Raw genomic sequence first — 21,826 nt, 5'->3', positions numbered from 1 at the left:
AAGGTTGGTGTAGTAAGTCAAACACATATACATGTATTTATCACTTGTTGATCATGAGATTCGGTTATGAGTTCATGCTTAAACAGTTATTAATGAAAATTTGACCATAAATAACAATGGTTGTGATTGTATGTACTATACATTACTATCAATACAATACAACTGAAGTATATACATTGGGCAGGCAAGATATAGCAATCACATTGTTATCTATAGTAAATAGGGTCATATATTCAGGTAATCCGCAAGCCACCCAGATAAAGCTACTTCAGATAAGTAGATTATAAAGAATCATTGCACTCACTGCTGACAATTTCTGATTCAAATTTCAAGGGGCTATACACAGGTAATATATGGCTATTCTGATAGTATATTCACAATTTGAATAATATATAATTATACAAAAAGGGCTTTTGGAGGGTGTTGGAGTAATATATCAGAGCTTTTAAAGTTTTGTTTTAGATTTCTACTGAATCTTTTAGAAGACAGTTACCTCACGAGCCAACCACTTACATATTTCTCAATAGAATTTCATTTCAGAATTATAGCATTTCAGATTTTGAAAATACTTTTTGCAGCTCCACACTACTGGCATAATTCAAGCACAGTTGCAAGCAGCATCTACAATTTAATTTTAGTTATTTCTTGGCACACTTTGGATACTACATTTATACTGACCCACATACTGGCTATTCTTATACTTATAGTGTACTCTACTATATAAATATGTGTATCTGGAGTAGCAACAGACCATTCCATTTGCAAGTAGAGGGGAAGGCCATGTTTATTCACAATAAAAGTGACCTTGAAAACAATAAAATTACCAGTGTAATTAAAATAAATATGTGACAACAAGTAACACTAGTGACTTTCAAGGCAAAAATACAGTGTAAATAAAACATTTCCTCTTCTCCAAAATAAACATTCCATGTCAAAACGTACTGAAAATCTAGCCAGAGGGTCTATTCTTTTTTTAACTGAATTGAATTTGTCCAGCCTACAGCTGGAGCTTGAGGTCAAATATCTTATAAGATAAAAAAAAAATTAAGGTCCAGACCATCTCTCCTAAACTTTACAAATGGAACAGCCCAAAGTTGCATTGAATCCAAAATACTTCAATTTAAATACTTTTCTGTCTGATACCCTGTTACCAGTTACACCTCTGACACTACGGCTATGCCCACATCACATCTCTGTGTGGCCATGTTGGACACCACCTCCCAGCTGTCCGTGATGGTGTCATACGCCTCGATACTGCTCTGTAGGGACTGACCATCATACCTGCAGGAAAAATGTCCGGCATTTTTTTTAGAGGCCCAATATGTAATATTAGGACAACATAGTTACAACAAATTTTCATCAATCAATGACTAGTCATTGATTGATGAAAATTTGTTGTAACTGTTTGCATACGTGACTGATGAACCTCTTCAACGATAGGACAACATAGAAAAGTAAATTTTCCTACCATTTCTTTTGTCTAACTAGCCTGGAGTGTGACTGAATGATTCATCTACCCAAGGAGGTGCTTGATCTACTCTAGGAAAAAGCATACAAGCGTACATATACTTTGTGCAGCTTGATCTTGCACGATTCGCAAACACCAAAAAAAAGAAAATAATGGTGCAAATATCCTGTAATGTGGTTGTAACTGTTACATGAAGGTTTTGTTTGCAAAAACACTTTCAATTTAGGGGCCAAAATCTTCAAGTCCCACCAACATAAAGCCCTTCTAACATGTGCAATTGTTGGAAATATTTGACAGAAGAAGTCAAGGTCTAAAATTTGGTCCAGGTATTTGTATACTGGGCAGTGTATGTTCACATTTCTATTTGTGCAGTCTTTTCTATATGTACATTCAAAAGAAGTCACTACTAACCCTGCTATAGCGTACAGTCTCCCCTGTAGTACAGTGGCTCCTACATAGCAGCGTGCCGACACCATGTTGGCTGCCCGTGTCCACTGGTTGGTCCGCACGTTGAAGCACTCCACGGAGTTTAAGTGGGTGCTGCCGTCAAACCCTCCCACCACGTAGATGGTGTCATTTATCAAACCGACTCCTGCACCTGGAAGTAGTACAACAGAGAAATTCAAGAGTCTAGAAGTAGTAGTGGAAGTACAAATGTAGTAGAAATTAGTATCCAGTATCTGATTATACTGCTGCTGGGATCCCTGACACAGGTAGGAAGCAGTCGGCTAGTCTTCACACCCCACTTCCTTTCGACTCTGTCCAGCAGACTCACCCTAGTTACATGTAGACATGTACACCTTTTGGTCCCTCCTAACACATTCCATTCAGGATTTCCTTGGTCTACCACGATCTCTGTTGACTAACAATTTCAAGACTAGACTAGACAGTACTGTATGATTATTTGAAACCTGTCTTTATTCATGAGAAGCTCAAATCAGCTGCTTTTTATTGAGCTCAATTGTATTTGAAGAAAGAAAGAAAAAAAAAGACTCATATAATGGAGGAGTTAGGGTCTGACAATATATTACAAACTAATAATATACACATTACACGTACCTGACACATACCTGACCCTGGTGCTGAACAACATTCACACACTAACATACCTGTCCCTGGTGCTGAATACATTGTCCTCAAATTCCATGTGTGAGGTTTCATGTGCAGGTATGTTTACCTGAAAGAGTTTTACATATCATCAAAGACAGAAGCATTACCTGATCTCTTAGTGACCATGGAGGGTAGTGTTGTCCACTGTCCACTGTTGGGGTCATATCTCTCCACTGACCGGAGGATGTGCAGCCCATCATACCCCCCTATACAGTAGATGGACCCATTGGCTGCTATGAGTCCCGCCCCCTCACGTCCTATATGTGGTCAACAAGTTGTTTGTGTTAGACTCTGCTTATGTCTCACTAAAAGGAATCATGTTCCTTATCATATGTTGTACAATGTAATATGTTCACACAATACAGGTAACAGTTGTAGTCAAAAGCCTTTAAAATGATACCTGAGCATTGGACTAGTATTATTGGTAAATGTCTTCAGCTTACGATACTAAATGCTGAAGCAATCTTCAAGCCAAATACATTTTTTGCAAATCACTGCAAATCATTATCGCAAACTACAGAATAATGACATTGCCAAACGCCAAGTTGAGCTTAATACTGTTTGTATGAAAGCAAAGTAACAAGGCAGTGAATGCCCTCAGCTCCTCACCATTCTCCATGTCCCCTAATACTGTCCATCTGTCTATCTGAGGGTCGTATCTCTCCATACTGCTGTGTCGGTATGAACCATCAAACCCTCCCGCCACGTAGATATGGTCTAAAGGAGGAAAAAAAACACTTGCATATCACCAGAGACAAGTTTAGTCACAAGCATTTTTGTTATGATACTGGTTCAAAGTTCATTTGAGACATTAGACAATTGTTAATGTAACTATGTATTTTAGCAGGAGTTTTATATCCATATTTAATATGGATATTCTACATTTTGTGGTCATCTTATAGATCATCTTCCCAAAGATATAATTTTATTATTGAATGATTTTATGAACACTACTGTTCATAATTACACATTACAGTACAATACACATTACTGTTACAGTACACAGTTACACTTACCCCCCATCACACAGGCTGAGGCCAGCCCCCTCCTGTGTGTCATAGATGAGATGTTCCTCCACGTCTCGTTCTTATGCCGACTGAACATGTGGTAGTCTAGACACTCCACCGTGCTGAGTCTGGAGCGCCCATCGTAACCTCCGATCACGTACACACGGTCGTTCAGGGAACAGGACGCAACATACCGTCTCTTCTTGGTTATAGCCTGATCAGAAATGTTGAATGTTTGACACAATATAACAAGGAAAGTTTTGATCAAACTAGACTTTATGTATGCATGCAAACTGTCAAAGACATAGAAGAATTCTGAAGATGAAGGTATCATGTCAATGAAGGTTAGACATCCAGGTAATGAGAGTTACCAAATAGCAATAGTTGCCAAATAATAATTACTCGAAACGGTCAAATGTTTCAGGAAACATCTGTGTTGCTAACAAAAGATAACGGATGTTGTTTGAAGCATCTGACCGTTTCCAAAATCATATCCAGTTGCTTGAGTAATTGCTATTTGGAATATCAATGTGATATTTTTTTTTCCTTCTTAATACAACAGATCCATATTCAAAAACAATATGTAAACTAAGCACAATATGTTAAAACAAGTGTCATTATGCAAAATGTATAAAAAGCCTTCATACTGACAGGAAGAAACTCCCACTCCTCAGTTTTGGGGTTGTATTTTTCCACGGTGTCAACAGGAGACTGTTGGCTGCCAAAGCCTCCGATCACCAACATCACTTCACTGGCACCTGCAGAGAAAATCACATATCTTTCAACTTTTACAGACAAAAAGAAACTATTAATCTTTTAACATCACCGAGCCCACACTTAATAGAAAAGGTGGAATCCTTTGTCTTTCACCGTCTTGGAAAAAGAAGTCAAACCCAATAAGTTACATTTTAGCATTAGACTTAAGGCTAAAGTAGTAGCTTAGTACTGTTAATGGTTGTTTATCTTTTTGTTGGTTGCAATTAGACCTTGAGCAAGAATTTGCAATAAACAGCATTATTCGTCCATTCTGTCAATACGCTTATCATTTGTAGAATAAGTATAGGTCAACAATGTTTTACACAGCCAAGGAAATACAGGCAATCATGTAGCTTCTGACAATGACGGCCTGTATGACTTATAAGCCCCCTGACCTGTTCTGGGCTTGGTCTGTGGTCCCTGCATCTCTGCTCGCAGCTCTGGTCTCAGGTGGAATCTCTTGGCTACGTCCACCAGATCTCGACACTCCAAGCTTCTTCTGATCAGCATCTAAACAGTGAACAATGATATAACTTCCATTTTGATAATAAATGAAACCATGGCTATCAATAGTAACTAAACAAAAGCATCACTGAAGGTACTGTATAGACATTCTTTTGATGTGGCTCTCTTGCATACAAGATCAAAATCATACTGTAAATTCATTTACATTTGTGAGATCTACATTTCACAGTAGAAGAAGAAGTCACAGTGCTTTAAGTTTGCGATTGAACAATTCCCCAATACACTGTAGTAATCCATTGGAAATACATGTTTGCAGCGAACCGCCACAAATATGACAAGATTTGCAGTACCTCCTTGTCCACCACATCAGTGATGTATCTGGGTGTGAGAAGAGGCAGTCTGACAGACTCTAACAGCTCAGGCAGGTACGGCTTCCTGCCCTCCAGTCTGTGTTTCACCCACTGCATCAGGGCCTCAAACACTGGCTCTTCTGACGGTACCTGTATGTACATGTATTATAGTATATCATTCTGCAACAGTGCTTCACAGAAAGCTTGTGGTTGTTAACCTTGGAGTGCCTAGTGACACATAGAGCAGCAAGTTTCCTTGCTGTTTCAGTAGCAGGGTATAGTTTTACAGGTAGGGGTTGTTAGCCATTCCCATTGAACATGCTTGAAGTATAGCGTACTTCTCCCATTTTATGTCCCTTTCCAAAGCAGTCCCACCCAATTGCAAGATGTCCTTCTTGGGATTAAACCAGGGTATCCCAGTTAGCAACCTGATTGGAACCAGAAGTTCAACTTCGAGGCTGCTACCAGTTGAGCTACATTGACATCCCTACAATAGTCCTGTACAATGTGGCTAAAGATTTGATGCCTTATTTTGCGATTTTTTTTCTATTTCTTCATTCTAATCTATTATGCTTGTGAACATATAACCATCAGTAAGTGACCTATATTAATGCATAGTTTTTCATGCTGTGGGAAATCTGACTACGATTTTTTTTCAAAATGTGAAATAACACACAGAAGGTTTTTCTGTATCACATCTCATTTGTATGTATTTCGTTGTATTGTATCCCATTTAATCTCTGCACTTGCATGGAAGAGTGTACAGCAGAAGAGATAAGTTCCACAATAACTAGTAGTGTCCTTATATATACATTGTATATTATCAAGTACAAGAATGAAGTTGTACCTGAATCTCGTCACACTTGAGTAGTTTTTCCACGTCATCCCTCTCCAGCAGGAGGAACTCTTCATGCTGCACCACGTCTGAGAAGTGCCGGTGGGTGTGCACCTCTGCCGCTCGTCTCAGGGACTGGCAGGTGTGAGCGTCCGCAAAACTCATGATGCCCAGGGAGTTGGAGGGATCGAGCTGACTCTCCAGGAAGTCGCAGCAGGCTTCCTTCACACCTGGGGAAGAGAAAGAAGAAACACAATGTTTTAAAGAGGCAAAAATGTTGGCCCATTCATGTGTGAGGTCTACAAACTCATTTTTAGTTTAAATCCACAGTAGAAGAAATTGGAAGTGCATGTGCTGAAGGTGGATTTGGAATACCACTTTTGCTTTGCAAGACAAATGCAACCGTTATTGTGCAGTTTCTTGCAGTACCAGTTCTATCTTTGAGGATTAGAATAATTTATTTCTTCATTGAAAGCTTTCAATTGAATGGTCTTTTGTAGAAATTTATAATCTGTTTGAAAGTCAAACAGAATTTTGTTGTTTATACTGTATATATAAACTGATTTAAATCAATGGTTTCAATCAATGAAAATGTTCCTGCTATGATGAAATGTGCCACAAAATGCATGTGAAGGCTTTTAGAGCACTTTCTCTGTTGGATATGAAAGGGGTGGATGGGTTGTTCTGCCATTGCCCGAAATAGGTGGGTTGGTGGGCCGCTTTTAATCCCCTGCTTCCCTGCAGTCGTATCAGTCTACTGGTATAAACTGTCTGTCTTGAACGTTTCGTATGTCTTTTTTATTTGGATGTGTCAAGCTGGCAGGAGTGGATTGGTGGGAGCTCAGCGGACAAGTAATCTGTTGTGGGTAGCTTGACACATCCCTTTTTCTTTCCTTCTTCTTTTGTATGTTCTTTGAAATGATGTAAAAAAAATGAAAACAGTGAAAAAACGTATTGTCTCTCTATTCTAGTTTTCCTTCTTTTTTTTTATTTTGTTATACCCCCATTAAAAACAGGTTGGTAGGCCGCAGCCGTGCGGCAAAAAGCATGTGAAGGCACCTAGAGCACTTTCCCTGTTGGAAATGAAAGGGATGGGTGTGATATACAGATGGTATATATATGCACATGCTATTGCCGAAAATTAAAATTATCCAGACAGAAATCCGGATAAGAATTCGAGAGACCGTTTCTACTCACCTTTTACACAGCTTCCTACTTTATTCATTTCATAAGTGAGTAATGAATTTACCTTTGAGTTGTAAGAGACAGGCAGCAGGCAGGAGATCCTGCACATTCTCCACTGTGACATTGACAGTCTCCGTGTACACGAAGTCCAGCAGGATCTCCATCACACGTGGAGACAGGCCCTGCAGCTCCACTGATGACTGGCTTTTTTCTGACATCTGGAGAGGAATCAGAATGTGATTCATTCAACATCAATCTCTCTCTTTTTTTTATAAATCAGGTTCGTACGGCCTGATGTTACCATCATGAACATGAAGAGCGGCCCATAGCGATAACTGTAGCAGCATCTCTTCTCCCTAAGTCAGACACCTCATCAAGCTTAGGCAAGCTTGACTTCACTGACTCAATAGGCAAAGCAGGGGTTGCGAGGCTGCTCAGGAAATTCCCTACCCCATTTTGGCCGGAATGGTTTGATCTGCTCACATCGCATATGTGGCGGGTTCTTTAACGTGCATGGGGCGTGGCTCTCCCCAACACGGGACCTCCATTTGACGTCCTATCCGAGGGACGGCCCTAGCCAAAGCTATGTACTCATTTACGTGTATGCTACGGCAAGTCTGGATCAGTCAACTTGCAAATTCAGACCACTCCAACTCCAGCACAAATCATTATTCAGTCCTTTTGTGTACCCAATATGTTTGCTGCATTAGAACAGGGGGAGATAATTATAAGTACCTTAAGAGGGAAATGGCGTGAAAAGATTACACACTCTGGATGTACATTGAATTTCATACTAAATAACCAAGTAAATAATCTGGATAAAACAGTGAGTAATCACTAACAATCTAATATTATAATACTTACTCAATCAACAGAAATTTCAGGTTGGATCAACCACATTCCAGTCATTCCAAAATCTATCAAGTTTCTTGAATCTAGCTTAAGTGACTGCTATCTTGTGAACTTTATTAACTGGATGATTGACATAATAGTGACTGTCCTTTCTTCACATGTCTACTTCTGAACCTTTATATACTACTTCTCCTTATAGTATATTATATTGTATCAAATACATATTATACAAATTATATTATATGTAATCAATTACAAAATGTAGTGGGGGAAAAATCAAATACCTCATTCGTAAACATAGCACAGAAATAATCGCTCGCAGCTGCCAGCACGATGCGATGCGCCGGGAACTCCTGTCCCTTCACGACCAACATGACGTCACACAAGGTCTCCTTCTTCCGCAGGGCGTTCATCTGTACCAGGAGGGACTTAGCGTAGCTCTCGCTGGGCAGGATGTTCTTGATGTCCACCATGGTGGTGGAGTCGGGGGTCATGCACACGTCTTCTTCTGTTGTTGATGCTGTAGCTGCAGCTGCTGCCATGGTGGTGGATTATGTTTATTGCTTCCTATTCTAAAATGTAACTTAGCAATCGGTGTATTGTAGAGGGAACAGGGTTCTGTAAACAAGAGAGAGAGTCTTTTAGCTTCCTGTAAAATACAAGTTTTGTATCATAAACAGTATCATATGGATATGTAACAGAGGGGTTCATAATTTATTCTGTATCCTAAACAGCCAGGCGTGATTCGTTAGAAAAATGCATTTGTCGATGATGACTCTTTTACTTAACCTCTGCATTCTAATGTCAATGACAAGGAGCTCCTTGGTTATAACTACTAGTATCGCAGCATTAGCAGCAAACGTCTACTTTTATGGGGGGTTCATAATCATAAATGTCATGGTCATATACAATCATTATAATTTTGGCACAGTCTGTGTCAAGACATAAACACAATTCAAGTGGGACACAAAAACAGGAAATATCACAATACCGCAGCTTAGCTACCTCTTCATCAAACTGACAAACATCGATAATTACATAAAAGACAGAACCTATCAGTTTTGGCATCAGCCAATACTCTGGAGATTCCCCTGATCATGAACATGACATCATACCAACACGCCCCACTTTCGAAACTTTGATTGAAAACAGAAGATCAACCGATGTTGACAGGACATTCTTTTCAAAACAACGTCTTCCACATTTCAAATTCTATAACTAGTGTCCCCTCAGAGAACTAATTGAATAAATGATTACCTTTAAGCGCCTTTAAAGGGAATATTTTGCGACGTACTGGAGAAAATACTGCATTATTTACCTGACGTCAACATCCGCAAAATGGCGTCAGCTGGGGGTCATAGGTTACCGTAAATGGAACCGTCCAAAGTGGGGAGTAAGTTTAATGATGAAAAGCATATAATTTATGATAAGCAAAAAAAAATAACCTCTGAGATAAAATCAATAACAATATACTAATCTACTTATAACATATCGTGTATGTTGTCTGATACCATAAGCTTCTAAAATGTAAAAATATCTTATGTTAAGTGGTTTCGCTCAACTTGCCAACTTTAATCTTTGCCCTCTGACCTTAAGCAGATCAGCTGAGTTTCCCACGTTCTGTCAATTTTCTAAACAATTTATCTAGCTTGTAACAACTGGGGAATTCTGATTGATACCATGTTCAATCGTCTGTGGGATTCTTTAGCTGATGAATTCTTTTAGAACTTAAAGACGTGTTCAGTTTACATTTAAAAGACATTTCAAATTGAATTCGATAATTGTTGAGGTTGAAGTTTGTTGCCCTTGATATCATCACCAAGATGCAGGCTGCCCGGAGATATTTCAAGTCGTTTGCCAGTGGGTTTGTGGTGGCCGTACCTGTCACTGTCACCTTTCTGGACTATGTAGGATACGTGGCAAGGGTGGAGGGAGCCTCTATGCAGGTAACATTTACTTAGTGCCTCTTGTAATTAATACCTGAAGTTTTCATCAACATAGGTTGAAAGCTCATTGTAGCTAGGTATTCAACAGCTTTATATTGAGAAATTCACAATGCGTTTTGTTTGATTTTAACGTTGTTATACTGGCCTTCATGTATAAAACTAGATGAATATTTTCATACACATGCAAATCTAAATTAGTTTACGGTAGATAAATTGCAAATTAGGAAAGCGCTTTGAAACACGAGGAGTTTAGCGTATACAGTCTCCTGGCTACAAGGATTCAAACAAGGGTCTGTCAGCTCACGAACTGAATGCAGTAACCACTTGGCTACAAGGTCCATTTACACTGGTTGGTTGGTCACAGGTGCTTGAGCCCCACTGTAACATGTGTATACTCTACTGAGTCTACTCTATACAGGCTTGTCATTGACGTCATAGTAATAAAAATCTGAATCCCCGATGTTCATATTGGCGTGTAATTAGATTAAGCAATGGCATCTTAATGGACACACAGTTGCAATCCAACATGACCCAGATGACGTCAAATGAAAAGCCACTGTTTGTTTGTTTTTTGTATTTATGACCTTGATCTTGATGTCCCAGCCTTTCCTGAACCCAGAAGACAGAAGTTTCAATGATGTCGTGCTGCTGAACCGATGGAGTGTCCGCAACTTCAAGGTCAACAGAGGAGATGTTGTGTCATTAGCGTAAGTACATGTATGTCAACATAAATATTATCATAACACTGGTTAATTGAGACTTTGAGTGTATTTTGGGAATCCTCTTTTGTCAAGAGTTAGTTTATCGGTAAGTATTGGAATGTAAGAAGGATAGCTTTTTGAGCTGCAATGTTAATCAGAAGGGAGGTGTAGTTGGTACAACTGTATATCTGAACTACAGTATATTAGCTTAAATGGACATTATCATATTGAGCTTTTATCACTTGTATCAAGGAACCTCCTTGCTTGTATGCTTATTGTTCAGTTATGCTGCACTGTTTCCTTATTGTTTGATAAAAGAATTGATAAGGAAGTTCATCAAGAAATCAAAACTACATGTCTACAAAAGGGATGGTCTGATATGAAAGATACTTGCTGCTGTCCAAGATGCAGTTTCTTCTGGTGTTGATAGGTGGCGTCCTTCTGCCATCTCATTTGCCCTGTTCCTGACTGGTAGAATAAAGACATTTTATTTTTTGGTATGTATGATAAAAGCTCCTTGGTATGAAACGGTGTCAATTTTTATCAGCTTTATATGCAGTCCTTTTTGTGAATATACATTTTGTGCTTTTAAAGTTGCTAGTTGCTATTGTGATGGCATCTATAGTTTCAACGTTGCAATCAGAAGAACAAATGGTTTTCACTCCTTCAGCTTATCCTTTCTACTTCAGCAACAATACTACCTTCAAAGCACTAATGAATGGTGTCAATAGAAATGTTGAGCATAGATAAGAAATGATACTACAGTATTGATCTTGCAAGTTACTACAGTACACACATTGTCAACCCCAAGACTGGTACTGTCCCTGGTGCTGATAGGTTGTTTGTTGCTGTCCGTTTGATCTGCAAGCTGATAGAAGTCAGGGAAAATCTGCCCTTTCTTCCCTCTTTTTGTCTTTAGCTCAATGTCTATGGTTGGTTTTCTCCCTGGTGTTGAATAGACACCATTTGGTTGGTGGCATTTGATCCACTAACTTCTGAATGTCAAGGAAAATATGCCTTTTTCTCATTTGGTTTCATCCCACCTATCTCAGTTTCTTGCTATGTAATTATAATTATATATTTATGTTTATAATTATATCTATTCCCCTGCACCACCTGGTGCCTAGTAGCTGTTTTCATGTCTTCATTTGTTACTTAAGGTCCTAATTGACATCTCAAGCCTTTTGCTAAATGTCAGACTAAAGCAAATGCAGTAAAGTGCAACCTCTCTGGAATATTCAACTACCAAATGTATTGTAACATATCCAGGTATAACTTGTATCAAAACCCACTACTAGTATATGCTTGTATGTTCCTGTACCTATAATGTTATCCACACCCTTACTCGAACATAGGGGCTAAGGAACACACTGTGATAAGCAATTGCCTTTCATATGAGTGCCTTTGAGTTTGAGAGCGATAGAGCACAAAAGTTACTGATCTATATAATATAATATGTAATGATCAAGAGATGTGTTTGAAAATGCCTTTATTTGTCTGAGTTAAAGATAAATCTATGATCTAAAATGTCAATGGATGTAGATCATCAGACGTATTCCTGTCACAACAATATAGTCAAAGCAACATGCCATCTGTACAATATGCATGTATTTTTCTGAAGTCCTTCATATTAATTCTTTCTCACAAAAAAACATTTACACCATACATTGAAGCTGTCACAAAAAAAGATCTAGATTTAGATAATGGTTTACTGTTAAAATATAGCAAGCTTTTTTCTCTTCAAAATTACGAATGTAGACAGTGCAGCTTTTGCCTAAAGCTATATAATAACAGTCTTCTTTCAGGCTTATCCATCTGAAAGCCTTGTTAACAGACCTTGACATAGCCAACAGTAAGAATCGATACAGAAACATACTTTATTTTATAGTCCATAGAGTCATAGACTAACATTAACTACTGCAAAAACATATAACAATATAGCATCTTTGTTTACTAATACCAATCTAAGCAAAAATTTCATGCACTTAATATGCATGTGTTTACACTGAACATATAACATATACAAATGTACTAGTTTCCATGATTGTTGTAGCCAATATAACATTACTGAACACTTAGGTACACAGGACAAGTCAGATCTGAGATAACGAAGTTACAAATCTAAATATAGGCACTGCATCCATCTTGCAGAGCTGAAATAATCATTATACTTTTTTTTTTATAGTACTAGCACTATTTAAAGCTGTTTTATTGTAATCAAAATTGTATGACCCTGATAATTTATGCTGCTTTTGAATGATATTTACAGTGTCAAACATGATGAAAATACAATCTAGTATAGGATCTGTTGATAAAAAAGGAATCTTGGGATAGGACTAGGAGAAAGCATTCTCTTTCACCATTCCAACAACACTTTCTCTACCCCCTTCTCCATACAAAATACTGTTAGGCCTTAGTCTTTGCTTCAAAAGCCCAAATCTTTTGGAATAGCTGAAGAATGTTGACACCCCACCCCTTTCTTACAGGGCTGTCACCTCTATATCCCCTCTTTGCCGAACATTTGTCACGGTGTGCGTACGAACACTTAACACGCCACAAAAGATACAGGCTCATTTTTCAGGAGCCCAGGTATCTGGATGAGTTGTCAGCACAGCGCATGATGCATGGGGTCTGTAACGTTCTGATGACAGGATGCTTCATTAGTATTCAGTTAGCAATAACTTGTAGGTGTGGAACACATTTAAAACTTGCATACCACATCGATTTTGAACAAAAGGAAGATAAGGAACATCATCAAATATGCAACAGCCGTCTATGCAGGTGCCAATACTCCTTTAGTAATTTACAATAAAGATGAAATATAATTCAACAATGTACAGTATTGCATTCAAATACAGACATCAAAATTATTTAATATTCAATCCTTTACTGTTACAGTTAGTCTGAAGTTTTTTTATTTGTACATGAATATTTTCCAACAAGAGAATTTTAGAAGGCTTCATGACAAAAATAGATAGAAATTATCATACATCAAGGGCATGTGTGTAATGACAAAATTTTGTTGACTTTACCCACTTGTAAGTTTCCCACAATTTTAAGGCCTCATCAGTTACATGTTGATTGCATGAGTTATATCAATCTCCATTTTTGTCCCCTCAGAAATATGAAATGTCTTGGTATGGAATCAGGGGCTTAGGAGCTTGATGCTATTGAGCATAATAACTTGAAGGTACAATATAGTTTAGCAGACCTTGAATCTTTGTTAGGGGTTTGAAATGGTTTAGAAGGAATCAAAGGTAGCTGTTGACAGAGTTTTGTTGATCAACAATGTTGAACTCAGAAGCCCATGTTTTGAGTGGATGTTTGATACCTTTATTTCCAAGATCTGGCGACAATATTCTTAGACTATAATTTTCATTTTCAGCCAGATATCCAAACCATTCTTTGTCTTTCCACACAGATCCTCTTTGTAGAAAATTCTCTATAGGCATATACTTTTTCGAAAGAATAAGCTGTAATATACATGTTCTCTCTTCCCCCCGGTATCATGCGTCTACGCTGTTGTCCCTCCCCCATAAGGATGTGGTTATGGGGCTGTAGAGGTCTGTCAGGGGTATGGAGGTGATGTCGTGGATGTAGTGGTGCATCTCTGCCCGGTGGTAGTGTCGCACGCGGTACTTCCTCATTCCATACGACACCAGCGCTAGCAGCATCCCCACCGTTACCATGCCACCCATCACCATGGCGATGATGAGGCCCACCTGGGTTGGCGGCGATGCGGCCTCTTTGGTCATGGCTGTGATGCAGGCGCCTTGGTGGTGCGTGTGGAAGTCTGCCACTGTGAGACACACCTTGTAGTTGGTGGAGGGAACCAGGTTGGTGAGGTTGTAGTGCTGCACCTCGGGCGGGATGAGGGCGCGGTACGTGACATGTACGCCCCCTACCATCATCATGGCGGTGTACTGCAGCAGGTAGGCCTGCACACGCTGCACGTAGGGCGTCTGCCAGCTGAGGTGGATGGAGTGGGTGGTGATGTTGGAGGCTGCCAGGTGGAACAGGTGGTGGGCGCTGGCGCTAACGTTCAACAGCATGGTACGACTGTCCCCATAGCCGTCATCGATCGCTACACACGTGTAGTGGCCTGTGTCATGAACCTACATGTTAAGACAACAATGAAGAGATTGTTTTGGTCTATTCCAATGACATCAATTGCAATTTTATCCATCAATTGACGAGTGTCGAATTTTTTACCCACCTTGTACATACTATTGGGAGCAGTAGCAGGGCCTTGAAGGGGAAATAAAGTTATCATTCCCATGTTTAAGAACAAATTTGCCTTGTCCACATCAAAGAACAGCGTAATATGTAACTTATAAGTACTATTTATGTATGTGGGTATTCTCTGGTGTGCAAAGTTATTCTTAGTCTAGCCCTTAATTGATTATAGCCTTTGGCTACTTAGACAGCCCTGGCTGTATTCTAGCTGAGTCAATTACTAGTAAAAAGTTGTAATAGATGAAAGGAGAACAGTTCAAAGTTGTGCAATGACAGGGAGTTCTACGAACTCCTATGATGGTATGTCCCTTATGACTAAGAGAATAGAATGTAATTTCAGCCCTACCTGAACTTTTGACATCTCCAGTGTTCCCTCCTGTGTGAGCTTGATTCTTGGCGAGGTGTTTCTGCTTGTGAAGCGGTCTCCATTAGGGAGGACCCAGTAGATGTTAGGCTGGGGTTCCCCCATGGCCCTACAGTCCAGGGTCAGGTGTGCATTCTCCTTCACAGTGAGGTATGAAGGGAAGGTGGGCTGGATGATTGGCATGCATCTTCTCATCATCAGATCTGGGATCAGGCTTCCCAAGTCCATGCCGTGGTACTCTGGTGGGGAGTTACAGATCAGGGCTTTTCTGTCCAGGTAGCTGATGTCGGTGACATTGATGCCCACCCAGCGCATGAGGCAGTCACAGCGGAGGGGATTGCCCTCTAACCTGACCTGTTTCAGGTTAGGTAGGCTGTGCACGATGTCTTCATACAGCGCCGTTAGAGCATTGTTGTTCAGTAGGAGGATTTCCAGGTTGGGGAGCTCTCTGAAGGAGTCCTGATGTAGGTATGCTAACATGGGGTTGTGGGAGAGCTCTAAGCGCCGGAGGTTGGCCAGATTTTGGAAGGCTCCGTTGTCGACAATGGTGAGCTTGGGCATGTGGTTGAGCTGTAGCTGGACCAGTTGGGGCAGCTTGATGATCTGGTGGGAGGTGATCTTAATGATAGGGTTGTAGTCCAGTTCTAGGAACTGTAGGCTTGATACTTTTTCTAGTGCTGCCGATGGGATCTGGAAATGATAACAAACTGATTGAAGCTGTATCATATTGGAAATCTTAAAGCTATGTCTAAGATTTGATATTGACATTGCATCCTAACAAAAAGTTTGAAACCTAATTGGCTACAGCAATTTTATGACTTGAAATTGAAATGATATTGCACCCTGCTGAAAACTCTAAACCCAAATCATGTCATAAACTTTTGAACATGTAACTTTTTTTTTTTTAGGATTTTAGTCACATACTAATTGATAGCATATGTCACATACTAATTAATAGCTTATGCAAGTGTTAAGTGTCTGATCATGAGTAACATACAATAGAGTAGTATCTTCAAGTTCTTTCTTTATAATCTGGGAACTTTGACAAAGTATTAAGAGACAAACCTTCATGAATCTGTTGTTCTGTAAGTGAAGACTGCGCAGGTTCTGTAGCCCATGGAACACCCCAGCTGACAGGTCCACCATCCCTGCACCTGACAGGATCAGGTGCTCCAGGTTGTAGAGCGGCTGGAAGTTGCCGTCCTCCAGCATCGTGATCGGGTTGTCGCCTACGTGGAGGATCTTCAGCCTTGGGACCTCCTCCAGCCACCCCCTGCCCACGGATGTCAGGTTGTTGCCATTGAGGTTGAGCTGCTGCAGTGCCTGGAGATAGGGATGGGCACCGGTACAGAAAATTCAGGTCCAGGTCTGATTCAGGTCCAAAGGATCAGGTCCAGGTCCGGACCTGAACCTAGACCTGATTCAGTATGTGAGAACTTGTGAATGGACGATACTCAAAGCAATGGTCCATTTTGCTTCAAAGAAATCTGTTTGGTCAAGGTTTGGTGGAGTAGTCGACTCCCACTAGCGTTTTAAAATCCTACAAGGTTAACTGCCTTTGTTCTATTGACTGTAAAACTTTTTAGAAATGACTATAGACTTGACTTCGCTCTTGTTGTTTCCCTCAACAAGAAGGCCCCAAAACGTGTGAGTGCCTGATCATATAATCTGTTCATTTTCCGAAAGGTACAACATCCGGTCCACCAAATTTTTTCAGGTCCGGTTTTTCTGGACAGGTCCAGTAAGAAAAAACGGTTTTATACCCCTACCTGGAGACCCATGAAGGCCAGGTCGTCCAGCGACGTGATCTGGTTGTAGTCCAGGTGCAGTTCCCTCAGGTTGCTCAGCGGGAGGAAGTCCTGACTCTTGATGCCGGAGATCCAGTTCTGTTGGAGCTGCAGATTTGCCAGCTGCTTCAGGCCGATGAACCAGTTCTGGTCGATGTCGGAGATGTCGTTCTGAGACAGATCCAGTTCTGTCAGGTTCACCAGGGGGCTGAGGCTGTCCCCCAGGGTGGCTATGTTGTTGACCTGCAGCAGGAGGACCTCAGTGTCCAGAGGCAAGCCTGGTGGGATGGCCGTGAGCTTCTGGTTGCTGCAGTCCACAGTCTTAGCATCGACGTAGTGAGAGGAGTCGGTGAGCCTTTCCCGCAGTTCACATGTGCAGGAGGGGAGGGGACAGGTGGTGTTCCAAGGCTTGCCAGAAGTATGATGTAGATAGCAAAGCAGAAGGAGGGCAGAAAGGCGCAGAGTCACGATAGTCCTTTGTTCCATCGTTGTCTAGTATATGGCAGTTGACCAAGCCTTACCTGAATAAACAGAGGAAAGTTTTGCATTAAACATAACAGATGTTAAAACTTGTGTGGTCTCAGGCAACTGGTTGCTAAAACTAATAGAAACATATGGTAGAATTTTGTTCAGTTGTTTGGTTAACAGTTTATATAAGGGAAAAGTTTCACTTCACTTGTACTACAATAAAGGCACAGGTGGATAATAGCTTAATAACTATACTAATTAACTCCTCAGGGCATCACTATATGTTGTATCCTCCAGGCATTCTATGTGATTTGTATGGTTGACTGACTACACATATGGGCAAATCGATGCAATTAGCCAATATAGTAAATCTTAAGGGTTTTTTTCTTCTCATAGACAGATTTTGTATCTTCAATCAGAATAAAATCTATCAAAATATCTAAAAATAGATACTCCATGCTGTTTAGATATTCACCTTAGGCTTTCACATGGCTCGACACATGCATTCACCTCCTACTCTACCCCATGCAGGCATCGTAAATGATCCCAATATTACATGCTGAGCTAACCTAATGAGAACATCAGTGGGGACCCTGCTAACCCCGTGCCTCAGACAGAGACAGGCTCTGCCCTGTTGTAAACTCCCTGGGAAACCAATCAGACGCAAATGGTCATGGAGGCGGCAGCCCAAACCAGCCTACAGCATCATTACTGCCTGTACTGCACAGAATCAATAACTCTATATATTGACGACAGAGTAACATTGATTTTGGAGCCCTGCGAGCATCCGGGGCAGTAAATATGATCAGAGTTGATTGTGTCGTTAGAATTACTTTATGTAACAGTTCTTGATATCTCTTGTGAGTTAACCGATAGTTCAGGCCCTGAAGGTATCTCGTAATGTATGCAAACCTGTGCCTAGAGTCATATCACTTGGACAAGGTTCAACACATTCTAGCCCTTGACTTGTAGTTGCATCATTCTACGTAATATTATTATTAGTTGCTTCATAGAAAATTTGAAGTGCCAGTTTTTGCCATATACTGTTATCAAAAGACATATCTATGTATTATTGTAACCTATCTACAAGTGAAGGCCTGATCAGATGGGTCAAGGTCAAAGTAACAAGTTGGCAACTTCTGTGTGCCGTCTAGAACTTCAATAAGCACCACAGGCTAAAAGTTATAGTTGCAGATATCATTGCTAGTCTGTATGAACGGAGGGAAGGACCTGAACCTGGCCACCTTCAGATTAAAGTTTAAATGATTTCCCGCTGGAGGGGCAGTAGACTGCCAGAAGTCCGTAAGGTCACATATCTTGTTACAGTATGTGTACATGTACATGGAGGGCATTGGCTGTATGGTATAACCCAGCAGATTTCCAGATATGGTTCAGCGTTGTTGGGGAAACATTTACTCCAAAAATTTTTGACAAATTTCTTGATAGTCATTTCAACAAGAAACAAAGCTGTAGGAAGTACAGGTTGATATCTGCAACTGTTATAGAAGATATTAAGGATCTTAGGGACCCAAATGGACTTGAAATCTCACCAACTATATCTCCTTTTAATGATTTTTCTCCCAAACAAACTTGTCCTTCCATATTTTATTCACCTTGACAAACATGGCCTGAAAATAAATTACCCTTATAAACAAGCATTTAGTACAATCAGTATACATAGACAATGATGGCAATTCATATTTTGATTGCAGGACATTTTTATGGATGACTTACTTGACTCTTGGTGACACCATTTTCATCGCATCAGAACTGCCTCTAAATACTGGCGGTCAGTCAGACTAACTTTGTAAATCAATCCACAGTTTGTGGGATCCAAGTTAAGCACAGCTTAGTCTTTTAAGTCCCAGAGGTTTACACATAAAACCTTTGGAACCCAGGGCGTAATTAGAATAGAACTAATTTTGTAGATTTATGCTGGTGAGTTTGCCAAGTACGCAGGCCACACCAGTCTGTGTGCCAGCCACACCATTAGCTCACTGTAAATGCTTGCCTTATCAAGATGGGCAGTCCAATTTCTCCCACTGAACTTCGTAATCTGTGTGTGTCATCTCTGCTGGATTGATTCCACTTTGGTGAATGGTAGAGAAACGACATGTTACTCTAATGACTTATGGGCCCACCACATTTAATTCTCTCAGATAGTATCGGTGAATGAGTTATTCTTAGCCTGGAGAATGATGTTTGTCTTTTCCATTAAAAGTTTGGAGTGCTTGTTGACTTATTAGGGTGTAATGGTTGAAACTCTCCCCAACATGTTGACGTAGCGGATGACACAACCACATAATTATGTGGTGAACAGCTTATCTTGAGTGTGAATGTATTGCACTGTATGTTGAGTTGCCAATGAATTATACAAGAGTGTATAGGACTACTAGAGCCATGACAATTTGATTACTATAGGTACAGGCATTTCTCAACCCTATACTGAGAAATTAGAATAACGCTTGACAGATGATTTCCTTATTTTTTGTCCCAAGCCTTAAAAAGAAAAGAAATCTATTAAAACGTAAACTTCTTGTCATCCTGTTTGCGCAAATCACTATGGAAACTTGACTCCCTTGCAATGGCCATGCCAATCAGAGGTAATTGTGAGGTAACCTTTTGACAAGGTGTACCTGTTTGGCATCAAGATGATAGACCTTTCACTTGCCTGTATGAGAGCATGGTGTGTAGTACATACATGTAGGGAGAAGATCAATAGAATGAAACATATAGTTACCAGCTGAATACAATATTGGAAGTTTTCATTCTTGAAGTGTATAAACTATAATGTCAATTGAGTATGACTTTATGAACAATACTTCAGGTTGCTAAAGTCAAGACAACTGCAGTAGTGTCCAGTTTCATGTACAGCTGTACAATAGATTCTTATATTACAAACCAGAAAGAAAGGTAGTTATATATTGAATATCGTTATCTTGAGTTTGCTTCATTGGTGCAAACCTCATATCTATTAGAAACATAATTAATACGAGTGTATTTTCTAGGGTTGCTACCTTCTTCAATGTCAGTTTCCAATCTTCCTAGGACCGTTAGCTTTATTTCAGATCGATATGATGGGTTTCAAGCGACTTTTGCTCTGACAAGCCAATCTTCGCTGATGGATTGCTAGATCTCTAATCTCTTTACAATATCTTAACCTGCCAAGCAGATTATAAAAGAATTTAACATACAACCGGTAAAAACTAGTGACCTGTGACAAAGACAGGTGACATGAATGTTGTGGGTTTTGAAGAATCACTTGTGAATGATACATATCTTTGTAGCCAGCCCTAATCTTTACGGTACAGCAGCACACATGACTACGAGGTCATTACCATGGATTCAGATAATGTTGAGCATGGAGGGATCGTCTCCAAAGTTCATTATTTCCCAAAAGACTACTTGTTCAACATACAGATTAATAGTAAGTAGTGTAAATGATTAAAAGTGTGTGGGGATTTAATTCTGTAGAAGAGAGAAGTTGGTGAAGGAGTTATTTATGGTTCACGGTTGAAACAAGAGGGTAAATGAGCAGAAGACAGAATAAGCATTTTGTGATAGTTTTAAGTTTGAGGTTAAGAGGTTACAACAAAAAACACAAACATATTAAAGCACTGTTCAGTTATGCAAGGGACTGAACATAAACTTCTAAGTCACATGTCTTGTTTGACACCTGTCAATTATATGAGGGTGATGTCTTCTGTCATCAGGAGTACAAGTTCTGTATAATGTAAACTTTATCTCCACCGTGTAAATGACTGTAGTTTATGTGACGGTTTATTTGGGAGTAAATCATATTCATAAAGTCATTCCTGAATCCCAATAATGCCATGGACCCTTATAGATTTCTATAAAAACTGTTTTTATTGCATTACAAAAATTATGATGCATTATGTAGCAACCTTCAAAATGATGCATTGAAGGTGTTTACTCTTTAGCCAAGACTAGTCCAACACATGATACATCAAAGTTGGATTTTTTCACAACACTCAATGTTGAAATATAGACAGGTTCAAAGTGAAGCTTATGTGTAAAGCTGCTGTGTAGAGTGACATATTGAGATGTTTGTACCTGGCATTTCTGTTGTATACTGATAAGGCCCATATAGTGCAATTTAGAGTAAATAGAGGATTCAGGTTGTTTTAGTGATGACATGGTGGCTCAAGTAGAAATTCAAGGGCACTGTCAACTTCCTAATGATCAGCAAGCAGGGCTCGAAATTCCACCTGCATATGCAGGTTAGTGCCAGGTAAAATTGGAGCTGTGCAAGTATTTCTGGTGTCTACCTGCACC

At 39.9% G+C, this 21,826-nt stretch overlaps 3 protein-coding genes across 4 annotated transcripts in view; 1 reads left to right on the top strand and 2 right to left on the bottom strand.

Annotated features, from left to right (window-relative positions):
* Positions 1–1,053: 1,053 nt before the first annotated feature.
* On the bottom strand, positions 1,054–8,661 carry LOC118416678 (kelch-like protein 12). Its single transcript, XM_035821856.1, has 11 exons — positions 8,313–8,661; positions 7,241–7,394; positions 6,004–6,221; positions 5,157–5,306; positions 4,737–4,851; positions 4,237–4,343; positions 3,595–3,799; positions 3,188–3,295; positions 2,686–2,835; positions 1,880–2,066; positions 1,054–1,281 (listed from the first exon to the last, which is right to left on the bottom strand). The coding sequence occupies exons 1-11, from the start codon at positions 8,568–8,570 to the stop codon at positions 1,155–1,157; spliced, it is 1,779 nt and encodes a 592-aa protein (XP_035677749.1). The 5' UTR covers positions 8,571–8,661; the 3' UTR covers positions 1,054–1,154.
* A 946-nt stretch (positions 8,662–9,607) lies between these two features.
* LOC118415371 (mitochondrial inner membrane protease subunit 2-like) overlaps positions 9,608–21,826 on the top strand; it is a 61,165-nt gene continuing 48,946 nt past the window's right edge. For both annotated transcript variants that reach the window (XM_035819928.1, XM_035819927.1), the window contains exons 1-2: positions 9,608–9,974; positions 10,578–10,681. In XM_035819928.1, coding sequence (XP_035675821.1) covers positions 9,852–9,974; positions 10,578–10,681 — 227 coding nt within the window. In that variant the 5' untranslated portion in view covers positions 9,608–9,851. The remainder of the gene's footprint in view (positions 9,975–10,577; positions 10,682–21,826) is intronic.
* The window catches only part of LOC118415369 (leucine-rich repeat neuronal protein 1-like), a 40,250-nt gene continuing 32,282 nt past the window's right edge, over positions 13,859–21,826 (bottom strand). Inside the window, exons 2-5 of the mRNA XM_035819924.1 lie at positions 17,045–17,583; positions 16,341–16,598; positions 15,258–15,965; positions 13,859–14,790 (exon numbers count right to left, since the gene is read on the bottom strand). Coding sequence (XP_035675817.1) covers positions 14,182–14,790; positions 15,258–15,965; positions 16,341–16,598; positions 17,045–17,548 — 2,079 coding nt within the window. The 5' untranslated portion in view covers positions 17,549–17,583 and the 3' untranslated portion in view covers positions 13,859–14,181. The remainder of the gene's footprint in view (positions 14,791–15,257; positions 15,966–16,340; positions 16,599–17,044; positions 17,584–21,826) is intronic.

Source organism: Branchiostoma floridae, chromosome 5, assembly GCF_000003815.2.
Source record: "Branchiostoma floridae strain S238N-H82 chromosome 5, Bfl_VNyyK, whole genome shotgun sequence".
NCBI classification, from domain to species: Eukaryota; Metazoa; Chordata; class Leptocardii; order Amphioxiformes; family Branchiostomatidae; genus Branchiostoma; species Branchiostoma floridae.
This window is presented reverse-complemented; position numbering and strand designations above follow the sequence as displayed.

Bases quoted from the DNA above. Each gene is read 5' to 3' on its own strand.
- LOC118416678 (XM_035821856.1), bottom strand. From the start codon at position 8,570: ATGGCAGCAGCTGCAGCTACAGCATCAACAACAGAAGAAGACGTGTGC. The intron at 6,222-7,240 runs GTAAATTCATTA...TCTCTTCCCCAG, and splicing joins CTGTCTCTTACAACTCAAAG to GTGTGAAGGAAGCCTGCTGC. The intron at 3,296-3,594 runs GTAAGTGTAACT...TTCCTCCTTTAG, and splicing joins CTCAGCCTGTGTGATGGGGG to ACCATATCTACGTGGCGGGA.